This window comes from Engraulis encrasicolus, chromosome 6 (assembly GCF_034702125.1).
Source record: "Engraulis encrasicolus isolate BLACKSEA-1 chromosome 6, IST_EnEncr_1.0, whole genome shotgun sequence".
Classification (NCBI taxonomy): Eukaryota; Metazoa; Chordata; class Actinopteri; order Clupeiformes; family Engraulidae; genus Engraulis; species Engraulis encrasicolus.
Window position 1 is genome coordinate 52,737,680 of NC_085862.1, and position 13,004 is coordinate 52,750,683.

Sequence of the window (13,004 nt, forward strand, 5' to 3'; positions counted from 1 at the left end):
CTCTGTTGAATATTACATTCATTTTAAAGTAGATTATATGTTCTTTAATGAAGTTTGGCTTGCTCCCATAGACTTGCATTGCTACGCTTAATTTTGGCTATACGTGTTACAGCGCGTCTGACTGACTGGGAGGTCGCACAACACTCGGAGAGGTACACATTTCATTGTGTAAGTACGGTGGGCTGTTCATTTGATTAGCCCTAACTACCTGTGTGAAACTCCTACCTGATATGAGTGCAACCCTAACTACCGCTCCTGTATGAAACTCCTGCCTGTGTGGAACTCTACACTCCTACCTATATGTTTAACCCTAGCTACCTGTGTGGAACTCCTGAGTTTAACTCCTACCTGAGTGCAACACTAACTACCTGAGTTTAACTCCTACCTGACTGCAACCCTAACTACCTGAGTTTAACTCCTGAGGTTTTTTTTTAAACTTTATTGCCAACAAAGAACTTAGAGGCAATCACAACCACATAAACAAACATATCACACCCAAACAAACAAATAATACTAACACAATAATATGAACTCCTGAGTTTAACTCCCTGTGTGCAGCCTTATCTACTGTTCCTGTGTGAACTCCTACCTGTGCGGAACTCTACCGCCTGGCTGGGCAGGCTGGTGCAGTTGTCCCCGACGGAGACCAGATGCACGCGGTACAGCTCTCCGCAGGTGAGCCCCTCCAGGGTGCAGTGGGGCTCGGTGCTCTCGCAGCTGGCCGGCGCCCCGTAGTCGCTCTGGGCCATGGCGTGGTACTTCACCGCCCCCTGGGTGGCCGTCCAGGTCACCTGCGCCTCGCCACGGCTGCTCTCGCACAGCACTTCCACGGACACGTTCAGCGGCACGCAGGGCACTGCGGACATCCAGCGTAAACAAACACACACACACACACACATGAAGGCACACACACACACACACACACACACACACACACACACACATGTGAAGATACACATACAGTGCATGCATGCGCACACACACACACACACACACACACACACACACACACACACACACACACACACACACACACACACACACACACACACACACACACACACACACACACACACACATGAAGACACACACACATGAAGTGTATCGGTGTGTGTACTGTACATGCATGCGTACATGCGTGTATGTGTGTATGTTTGTGAGTACGTCCAGGCGTGTGTACGTGCATGTGCATGTGCACGTGTCGTGCCATATGCACCAGGGCTTGACATTGGCATCTGCCGACCGGCCAAAAATGGGTTAAATTTGGCCGTGGCTAGTAACAATTTTAGTCTCACTTGCCACTTTGGCAGGTAACTTACTTTTCCACATCTCAGTAGCATACATCCTGTTTTTGCACCTTGTGTTATATTCAGATTCAAGAAAGATCATTCAGGTTCTATTTGTCTGATATACTGTAGATAGTTTCATTGAACACACTATGCTCATAGCACTGACTGTCTTGTTTTATTGCGTTTTCTGAGCTTAGATGTATCAGGTGAGCAAAAAGTGAGTTAAAGGTTAACGTCAAGCCCTGATACACGTGTGTGTGTGTGTGTGTGTGTGTGTGTGTGTGTGTGTGTGTGTGTGTGTGTGTGTGTGTGTGTGTGTGTGTGTGTGTGTGTGTGTGTGTCTGTGTGCGTCTGCGTGTGTGTACGCATGTGTGCCCCTTGCCCATACCGGCGTTGAGGCGTCCCTCCTGTGTGTGTGTGTGTGTGTGTGTGTGTGTGTCTGCGTGCATATACGTATGTGTGCCCCTTGCCCATACCGGCGTTGAGGCGTCCCTCCTCGCTGGCGGTGGAGTTGCACTGGCGGTTGGCGGCGACGACGGTGACGGTGTAGGCCTCGCCGCACAGCAGCTTGGAGACGCCGCAGCTCTGCTCGGTGGACAGGCAGCTGTCCGAGATGCCGTCGGGGCCCTTCATGATGGCCATGTAGTACTCGGCGCCGGCGCTCGGCGCCCACGACACCACCGCGATGTTGGACATGCAGTCCATGTAGCTGGAGACCATGGTGGCGGGGCAGGGCTCTGATGATGGGAGAGAAATGAGAGACACACAGGCACACACACACACACACACGCGCACGCACAGACACAGACACAGACACAGACACAGACACAGACACAGACATGCACACACACACACACACACACACACACACACACACACACAAGCACACACACACACAGATACACACATACCCAAACATTATGTTTAGCAACTCTGAATGCTGCAAGACTTTTTCATCATTTCATCTCATTTTTGTGTGTGTGGATGTCTCTTTGTCAACCTGGTTCTCATGGGTGTTTAACGAATATGCACGGAGCACAAAGAGTCTGCGTGAGAGCCAGGCTATGTCTTTGTATGTGTATACAGTAAATCTGTGCAAGTGTAACGGAGGCTAACTAGCACAGAGTTGGCGTGGAACGTTGGTAAACCTCCCTCCGATAGCCTCATACAGTCTCGTGCCGTTGGGCCGAGAGACTAGTCTCTTGGCCCAGCGGTATCGTACTGTGTCTCCCATTGCCGAACCGTTGTAGTTGACGAGGTCGCACGTTCGATCCCCGAGGGGGGTGAACAGGTGCAAGATGACCTCCGTCACAGTGGTGCCGTGACCCGGATGGGAGTGAGGTTTAAGGGGGAGAGTGTAACGGAGGCTAACTAGCACAGAGTTGGCGTGGAACGTTGGTAAACCTCCCTCCGATAGCCTCATACAGTCTCGTGCCGTTGGGCCGAGAGACTAGTCTCTTGGCCCAGCGGTATCGTACTGTGTCTCCCATTGCCGAACCGTTGTAGTTGACGAGGTCGCACGTTCGATCCCCGAGGGGGGTGAACAGGTGCAAGATGACCTCCGTCACACATGCGTGTGTGTGTATGTGTCCATGTACTGTATGTGTGTACACTGCATTTGTGTGTGAATGTGTCCGTGTATATGTATATACAGTACATCTGTGTGTGTGTGTGTGTGTGTGTGTGTGTGTGTGTGTGTGTGTGTGTGTGTGTGTGTGTGTGTGTGTGTGTGTGTGTTTCACCTGTCACTAGCACCGTCGGCGGGCTGCGTTCACTGGTGCAGTTGCGTCCGACGGCGCTGACCGTGAGATAGTAGTCCTGGCCACAGCGGAACTCCGAGATGGACGCCCAGGTGTCGAGGGTGGACAGTGACACATGGTGGCCGTCATCAGCCACTGCGTCCACCACGTACTCCTCCGCAGTGGCGCTGCCAGCCCACCGGAGGGTGCCCACGCGCATGCTGCAGTCAAACTCTACCATCAGGCCCTCAGGGATGCACGGGTCTAGCCAGAGGAAGAAGAGTCCGAGGCGATTGGTAAGGAGGAGACGGTTCATAAGGAGTTTCTTCTGGAATCTATGAGTGTGTTTATAGAGCTTGAAAGTGACGTCACTTCCCCCGATTTCATGGGACCTCAACAGCGTTTTTAGCCGAAAATCGTAGCATGTAATCCAATGGCGGTATTAAAATGATATTTCGATCCCCTTCGAGTTGGGCCACGAGCTCCACACATGTTGTATTTTTGCTTAATTTTTCGTATGAACCCCCAAACTTTTTAGAAAGCTGTGTTTCTTCACATTTTTCATGCAAACGACCTCGGAACAAAACATTGATACTTCTGCATGAATAATCTTTATCTAGCCATATTTGAAGCCCAGCGCATATAATGACTGAGATCAGAAGATATTTACTCGCTACCATGTTGTTAGATGGTCAGCTTAGGTTACGTGAAATGCGGAACTAAGGGGCGGGACTTTCAAACTCTATATGCAGTACATCTCCAAACAAAGGCCCGTGGGCCAAATCCGGCACGGGCATGGCATACATTTGGCCCGCCATGAGGTCAGAACATATGAAAACATAAATGTGTGTTATCTTCGATCATAAAACTTCCATGGGTCATATCTCCCCAAGCAAGGCATTCACAGAGAGTTAGATCTTATGCTAACAGTCTCATAACAGTCCTTGACAAAAAGGGAAAACGGAAAAGAGAAAATCTGTTCTCTGTCCAGACATCTATCTTGTTTCTCATTGGGTTGTGCCATTGGTTTGGCCCGCAGTCTCACTTTTTCTACATAATTTGGCCCTTGCAGACCACTGCAGTACAGTATCCTGAATATGATTGGGATATTAAGTATCCCGAATATGTGTTAGAACATACTTTACAAACACCTTTTCCCGATTTCAGTATCCTGGATAAGCCCTTATTCGGGAATTTGAGAAATGATAGGTGGAGTATTCCGACAGAAGCCAGGATACTGACGCCTGGAAACACCTTATCCCGGATACCGAGGCTTCCCATAGAGCGCTGTTGCTGGTATCCAGCAGGCTTGTACGAAATTCCGAATTGAATTGAGAATGACCCCAAAATTCAAATTCAATTCTTGAATTTCAATATGAATTGAATTGAAATTCCAAACAGGAAATGGAATTGCAATTCGAATTGGAATGGCAGGAAACTGAATTTCACAGAATTTAAATTCTAAGAAATTCAAAGCAATGACATAATACTGACACTAGGTGGTGGCAGGGATGGTCAGTATCTCGAATACTTCAATTAAAATACATTTCGAAATAGAACATAGTATTTTGAATTTTGTATTTCATGTCAGTGAATTACAAGTATTTGAAGTTTGTATCAAAATACTTCCCCCCCTGTATTTTGAATTTTCAAAATAAGAGAAAATACAATAGCCTACTTTCTCCTGAACAATGCAATTCCATAGTAGGAACACAGATCAAATAGTATGTAAGTGATGCTTGTAATTATATTGGAATGTAAAAGTGTTTGTCTTGGAAAGGGGTGAAGGACTCCAAAGATTGACAGTTCAATTCCCAGGGGTCCGTGTACTTTTTCGTTCATTCATTATTCTATTTTGGAATGAAATATGAAATTCAAAAAAGGGTGCAACTTCTTGTTTTGATTAAAGCAATACACGCAGAAATGGCTGTATGTTGTTTTCTGCATGTGCTACTTCATACCATATTAGCATTAATTTTTGATAGTTTTTCAATTTGTGATATTTGACTATTCATTTATTGAATTTCATTTGACTGACCCCTCCCCCTCCGTTTACCCGAAAGGAAAGTTTGCCTGAGTCGCATCAGAAAAGGTCTAGCCAGCGACCAAACGACACACAGAACAGTAGCTGGAGCCACAGGCACAACAGAAAAAACAATTAGAATGATGAAAAACATATTTTTGCGATGTGCAAGCTAGCATGCGCAGCATGCCTGATGATTAGGCCTACTGTATTGGAGCGTGCGTCCGCCTTATAAAATTAGAGATAAAAATCCCTTTATGTTATGGACTCAACTTTATAGCCTAAATAAAGGCCAAAGTATCTGGAATCAATAACCTATTATACTCTTTCACATGTAGTAATATGCATTAGGGAGCAAACAGTCCAAAGCAGTGTTCTCGCGCAAACTGTTGCGTATTCTGGCAAGTGTAATGAGTTGAAGCGCGCGCTCTCCATACCAAGTTTTACGCACGTTGAATACACATTTCACTTTGGTGTATTTGAGACATTAGTGATATTGTTGGAAAGCAATATGTCCGGGTAGATACACCTAAAGGCTGGAGATGAACTGGGAAACTGATGCTGATCGTCAGAACTGTCAATGTTCTCAATGACAGTTGGTCTACCCCTTCCCGTCGAAGATATCTGTCCCGGTCGCACAGCTGCACTTCTGTTGGATTAGGACGCTATAATAGGCTATATGGCCAAATACAATCAAGTCTTAAGACCAGGCCTAAGCACATGAAATGGCCTTGCGTGGATAAATTGGTTGGTAAGTTTAAGCCAAAAAAATAGACCGTAAATCACTCTTCTACCCCCCTCTAGGACGCCCTACTCAATGGTGGTGGCGCGTATGCACATGCTTGTGGCACTTGCTTGATATGGATACGCAACTATCTCGACACAAATGACACAAATTCTTCGCACACTCATCACAGATCGACCACATCTTTGAAGTATAGCAACGTTCTGAATATTGCATCAACAATGCCTGCAAAGTCCGTTTGCCGCCAAAGAAACCATGTAATGAAGGCTCAACCAGCCTTCCAGGATTTACTCTCAGGTCACCCGAATTCTGAATAAACAAAAGACGCAATTCAGAAGGACGTTTTTCTTTATTGCTTTTCTCTCTTTTCTAAGATTCAGCATTTCATTTTCAGTACCTACAAAATATCAAAACATGGCGCTTGGTTTTATTTCATGAGTGATATTCAAGCGTAAATCATCATAAACGAGTCCTTATTTCTTTCTCGTGTGATATCCAAAATAGAATAGTGAATGAACGAAAATATACACGGACCCCCAGGTATCATTGGCAGGTGACTACCTGACTACGAGTTTCTAAAGAATAACCAGCCTCAAAATTCTGAATTATTGAATATTTGCTGGATCAAAAAACGTCACTCTTGATAAAATATCAATAATTGAAATTGCCATGCTAAGCACCAAAGGTGCAACCGTGATCATTACTAATGCTGCACCATGCATCACCCACAAGATGGCGCTCTAAGGCCACAAATGGTGCATGAGTGACGCTTTGCAAAATACGTGGACATCATTTGCAAGATACACTTTCTTGTTTATTGAACTCACATACAGACCTTGACATATCTGTACCATTTTTTTAAATGCTAGTTGTGCCAAGTAGCCCATTGTTTATATAGTCTTCTCCATAATTACAAGAACAAGAGAAGGGAAATTGAGTTTCCTTGCTGAGACTCGAACCTTGAACTTCTGGCATGCAAAACTGGGGCTCTAACCGCTACACCAAATAGCCAGACTCATTAGCTTGAAAGTCAGGACACACCCACATACCTAGTTTCTGTTGTATTTTGTGTATTTGAAAATGCAAAATACAGTATTTTGATTATTGATACATTTACTGTTATGTATTTTGTAACGCATTTGTAACATCTTAGAGCTGGGTATTTTGCATTGTATTTTGAAATACATTTAGTTGTGTCTTTGCTCATCCCTGGGTGGTGGTGTAAAATTCAAAGAAACTCAAAGTAATGACAAAATAAGAACACTAGATGGTGCTGTATATTTATAAGCATGTGTCTATTTCCGGCACTGCAAGGTGGGTGGGAAGAGTGAATTATAGCCCCCTTAGGTCACCTGTTGGGCTGCTTCCTAGCAGTGCTTTAGGATTTGGGTAGGTAATTATTTGATTTTCGGGTTTTTTAAACTTCCATTTTGAGTTAGTACAATGCCATTCTCTATTTGCTGTAGACCTTAGGTGGTAATATTGACATACATTTTGGTACATAACAAATAAGAAGTGTGAAAGTCATCTGTAGGCCTTGCATAACACTAAATATTATACATGCAACTACTGAAAATCACAATGGGGGCCTGCATGGTTTATACAACATTTACTTATCATTTTGAATGCTGAATACATTTGTAGTTAAATTTATTAGCAATATATATTTTTGTTAATGCTATTGTACTTAGTTACACTGTTATTGTTGTATTTTATTATTTTGAAAAGGCAAAAGTTGTGGTTTCATCCACTTCCTGAATTGCAGTGAGTTTCAATTCCATTTTAAATTCCATTTCCTGTAATTCAAATTCAGTTCAATTCAACATCCTGTAGGGGTGGAGTCAATTCAATTCAAATTCAATTCCACTTCCTGAATTGAATTTAATTCAGAAATTCTGAATTTCGTACAAGCCTGGTATCCAGGCTACACGCATTTGAAGAGAATTCTATAACGGCCAATAATGTAGACTGGGAACACTCTGTACTCATACAAACACCTCGTCCCGAGTTTGATCATAACCAGGATAAGCCTCACATTCGGGATACTGAACTGCATACAAAGTAAATGCACTCACTGTGTCGTGAAAGGCTGCCATTCTGTGGTTGCCATGCCCCTTTATACAAGCGAGGGCTCAGAATGAATGAAGTTCAATTACATTTTTTTCTGTTTGCTATAGAATAGAATAGAATATAGCCCTAGAAAACTGTTTGACTCCCTGAAGAAGGCCAAGTGGCCGAAACATGTCGGAGTTTTTTAAAGGTTAATTGCAAACCAAGCCATGAAATAAAGGGAGTGCCTTGGATTTTTTCTTCTTTTTCAACGTCTGCATTTGCCCATCCAAAGAGCACCTCAAAGAGCACCTTTTTTGAGTCCAGGCAGCGCTCTTACAACAAAGACTTTTTGAGAATATAGCCACATGGGATATTTTGCAAGTACAGTATTCAGTACAGTATCTCTCTCTCTCTCTCTCTCTCTCTCTCTCTCTCTCTCTCTCTCTCTCTCTCTCTCTCTCTCTGTTTCTCTCTCTCCACCTCATACTCACCCATGTGTATGAGTGTGACGTTGCTGGGGGGGCTGGTGCACATCATGTCATTGGCCACCACCTGTACTTCGTATAGCTGTCCGCAGCGCAGGTCGTCCCAGGTGCAGCTGGTGGTGTTGCTGTTGCAGACATGCTGCTGGCCCTCCTGGTCTATGGCGATCGCCGTGTAGAAGTCTGCTCCGTCGCTAGACGACCAGCTGACCGCACCCACCTTGCTCTCGCACTCGATGTACGTCTCGATGTGCAGAGGCATGCACGGGGCTGGGAGACACAATGGCACAGTTACACACACATCACACACACGTGCACGCACACACACAGACAACTACCAACATTTACATGTACTGTATGTGACACATACTGATTATGATGGGTGACACGTTATGTATTGGACATGTGAGGAGCACTGCTTGTGATGGGTGTGGTAATGTATTGTAAGTGTGACCCGCACTGGTCGTGGGTGTGGGTCCTGCCATGTAAACTGGACACGTACTGCTTGTGACAGGTGGGGTTGTAGCATTTAGTGTAGGGGTGAGGCATACTGCCTACGGAACAGGGGGTCATGTTCTGTAAATGGGACACATACTGCTTGTAATCTGTAATGGGTGGGATCATGCCAATGTGACATATAGTGCTTGTGACAGGTGGGGTAAAGTAAATGTGACACATAATGCTTGTGACAGACCAGTAATGTACATGTGACACATAGTGGTTGTGACAGACCAGTAATATCAATGTGACACATAGTGGTTGTGACAGACCAGTAATGTCAATGTGACACATAGTGGTTGTGACAGGTCTGATAATGTCAATGTGACACATAGTGTTTGTGACAGACCAGTAATGTCAATGTGACACATAGTGGTTGTGACAGACCAGTAATGTCAATGTGACACATAGTGGTTGTGACAGACCAGTAATGTCAATGTGACACATAGTGCTTGTGACATACCAGTAAAGTCAGTGTGACACATAGTGCTTGTGACAGACCAGTAAAGTCAGTGTGACACATAGTGCTTGTGACAGACCAGTAAAGTCAGTGTGACACATAGTGCTTGTGACATGTCAGTGATGTAAATGTGACATACTGCTTGTGACAGGTGGCGAGAAGCTTGGCGGGCTGATGCATCTGTCACTGTGCGACACCACACTGAAGGTGTACGTCTGTCCGCACAATAGCTCCACCCACAGCTCCGTGTCATTGGTCCTGAAGGCGTTCACGTATCCCAGGTTGCCGGTTGCCGTGACGCTGTAGAAGGACGCTCCTCTGGCGGCGTTCCACATCAGCATGGCCGTGTCGTTGTTGCAGGACAGCTCCTGAACCATCACCTCTTCAGGTGGGCACGGCTCTGGGGGATAGCAAGAATAGTTTCCGGTATCATACATACAATAATATTCATATTGTATTGTACTGGATTGCACTTTCATTAGACCTGAAAAGATCAATGGAAAGGATCTGAGGATATTGTCTTCAGTTTCTGTACAGTAAGTCTGGATAATGTAGCACCAACGTGCCTCTCTACAGCAGTAGTAGAGATACGGTAGAGTGCCTGTTTTATTCACCACAGTGCTCTTGACAATGACAAGTATAGCACCTACAACTGGCACAATTTACTGAGAAATGTGGAAATACACCCTGTCATCTACTGAATAATGTGGTAACATACCTGCGGCAATTAACTAAGAAATGTGGTGATACAGTATGTACCCGTGCCGATTAACTAAGGACTGTGGTGGAATGTCTGGCTTTTAGGGGTGTGTTCAAAATATCGATATCGGGATATATCGCCAAGGGCCTCTTCACGTATTGTATCTCATTTAATGAAACTAATTTGGTTATACATACAGTTTTCTTAAAATTGTAAAAAATGAATACAAACTAAAAAATTGTAGCCTAAAATATTGCGAAACGTATAACCATATCGGGATATATCCACAGGTATCGTGATATGTATCGTATTGTGACCCCTGTATCGGGATGTGTATCGCATCGCGAGGTGGTTGGCAATACCCACCCCAACTGGCTGCGGATTACAGTATCTACAGCACCTACCGGTGTCAATCTCCACAGTTGTACTGGCGTAACTGCCGCAGTCGCTGCCGTGGGCGGTCACAGTGAAGTAGTAGGTGCGTCCACACTCCAGATTTGGGAACGCGCACGTGGAGCCGGTGGTGGTGCAGTTCAGCTCTTCCACGGATGAGCTGTAGGTGGCACTGGCCACGTAATACTCCACACTTTCCTCCATCTCCCAGGTCAGCGTAGCTGTGCGGGTACCGCACTGCAGATCCACACTCACACGCTGGGGGTCACATGGGCCTGTGCAGGGGGAGGGGAGGGGAGCAGGAAGGTCACGTCGTCATGATGACGTTTTGGTGTCATGTTAAAACTCTTAACGTAAATCACTCAGGCAAACACAGTTCAACTCTTCACATTTCAGATCCCTTATCATTTAAGATGAACTAAATACAACCTACCAAAGTAACCGGTTCATTTCCAACTGTGTAGCATTTGGGAAATGGGGAAAATGTACAGAGAGGAATGGAAAGTTATTTCACCACTTGTGTTTTTCAGATCTACTTCAAACACAGCATGTCGTACAGCAGAATGTTAAAGCTCAATCCAATTAGCCGAGTAGAAAACAGAGAATCCAATCCCTTTCTGAAGCCAATAAATGCAACAGAATTTTCAACGCTGTTGAAGGTAAATGTGCCTACGAAGATGCTGCAGCCGGTCTTAAAGTGATACTGTCCCATTTTTGGAAATAGGCTCATGTTACACCTCCCCTTGAGTTAAATAATTGAGCTTTACCTTTCTCCTGTACTTCCTGTCATTCTCTGAGTACAGCAGTGCAAATTGTACCTCCCAGCTAGCAGTTAACATTGAGTCCTATGAGACCAGTTAGCCGCCAGCTGGTCTCATAGGACTCAATGTTAACTGCTAGCATGGAGGTAAAATCTCAGATCATACTCAGAGAACGGTTGAAAGTACAAGAGAAAGGTAAAGCTAAATTATTTAACTCAAGGGAAGGTGTAATATGAGCCCATTTCCAAAAATGGGACAGTATCACTTTAAAGACACAGATGAGTTCCCAGATCTTAATGGATTAAAGGGATAGAGAGAGGATAAGGAGGAGTTGTAAATCAGGGCCGCTGACAGCTTTTGACAGTCCCTGGATAAAGCTATCTGAAAGGGCCCCCGACCCAATACATACAATGCAATGAGACAAAAACTCTGGGCCCGGGACAACTGACAACCTCCACCCCCACCTCATCGGCTTTCCTGGCTGTACTCACGTGTCTGGAAGGTGACTTCTGATTCTGAGGTGGCTTGGCAGTTGTCGTTGATGGCGGTGAGACTGACTGCGTAGGTCTGTCCGCACTCCAGCTCCGTCAGGTTGCAGTGGTTCTCTGCCGACATGCACTCGGCCCGGTAGCCCGCGTCCACACTCACAGCCTCCACCAGATACGACGTGGCCCCGTCGCTGAAATCCCAGCTGACGTCGGCAGAGTCGTCCTCACAGTCCACCTCTATGGCCACACTCGAGACACTCACCGGACAGGGAGCTGGACAGGAAGCAGCAGCAAGACATTAAGTTTAACTTTCACGCAGATGGGATCGCTGGCGATCCTATTCACCAATTTCCGAAAAAGTCATAACATTCCTATGGCACTACGTAAGGTTTTAAGTAACAAATTATGACATGGTCAGGTCATTGTCATTTGGTGGCAATAAGGTTATTACAGAAGCTCTGCATGAAAAAGGGGTATGCCCTGTATTAGCTACAGTAGGTCATGTTTAAAGGTGTAGTAAATTACTTTTATATAAATTGCAAATGTTCAGCACTATGCTGAATTAACTGTAACTAGTGCAACAACAGCATTTCATGCAAGGTGACAATGGTTGTTTTGAAAGGTGCCTTGTAACAAAAAGACTCTGTTTCTCAAACTCCTTCATCTTATTCGCCTTCTTCTTCTTCAAATTGCATGTATTATTATTGCCATGATATAGGGGCAGACACACGCACACACGCACACGCACACACACACACACGCACACAGACGGACGCACACAGACGGACCTGAGGTGAGCAGGACGGGGGTGCTGTCAGAGCTGTTGAGGTGGTGGCCGGTGGCGCGTACGAAGGTGACGTAGATGGTTCCGCACTGGAGCCCGGGGGCGTTGCAGGCGGTCCCCGTGGTGTAGCAGGTGGTGGTGTGGCCGTTGCGTCCCTCCAGGATGGCCTCGTAGCCTGTGGCAAACACGCTGGCCTCCCACGACACCCAGGCAGAGTCCGACGCACACTCCACACGCGCCTGCACGTTGCGCGGCGGGCACGGCTCTGCATGGAGTAGACATACAGTATTAGTACATACGGTAAGACTTTAGAACAATGATTCTCAAACTATGGACCGGGGCCCACTGGTGGGCCGTGAAGGTATTCCAAGTGGGCCTTGGAATGATTTTCTAAAAATTAAAATAATATTTGTGTGTGTGTTGCTGTTGACTAATTATTGGACTTTTATTGTTTATTGGGTCCTGAATATATGTGTAAATTTCAAGTGGGTCCCAAGTTGAGAAAGTTTGGGAACCCCTGCTTTAGAATAACTACCCAAAAAAAGCTTTATAAATACTTTATTAACATTTAACAAAGCATTTACAAATGT

At 45.3% G+C, this 13,004-nt stretch overlaps 1 protein-coding gene across 1 annotated transcript in view; it reads right to left on the reverse strand.

Moving 5' to 3' along the window:
- The window catches only part of LOC134451598 (uncharacterized), a 73,684-nt gene that overhangs the window by 14,342 nt on the left and 46,338 nt on the right, over positions 1 to 13,004 (reverse strand). The window contains exons 40-47 of the mRNA XM_063202102.1: positions 12,419 to 12,679; positions 11,634 to 11,903; positions 10,393 to 10,656; positions 9,428 to 9,688; positions 8,340 to 8,600; positions 3,032 to 3,292; positions 1,766 to 2,026; positions 590 to 856 (exon numbers count right to left, since the gene is read on the reverse strand). Coding sequence (XP_063058172.1) covers positions 590 to 856; positions 1,766 to 2,026; positions 3,032 to 3,292; positions 8,340 to 8,600; positions 9,428 to 9,688; positions 10,393 to 10,656; positions 11,634 to 11,903; positions 12,419 to 12,679 — 2,106 coding nt within the window. The remainder of the gene's footprint in view (positions 1 to 589; positions 857 to 1,765; positions 2,027 to 3,031; positions 3,293 to 8,339; positions 8,601 to 9,427; positions 9,689 to 10,392; positions 10,657 to 11,633; positions 11,904 to 12,418; positions 12,680 to 13,004) is intronic.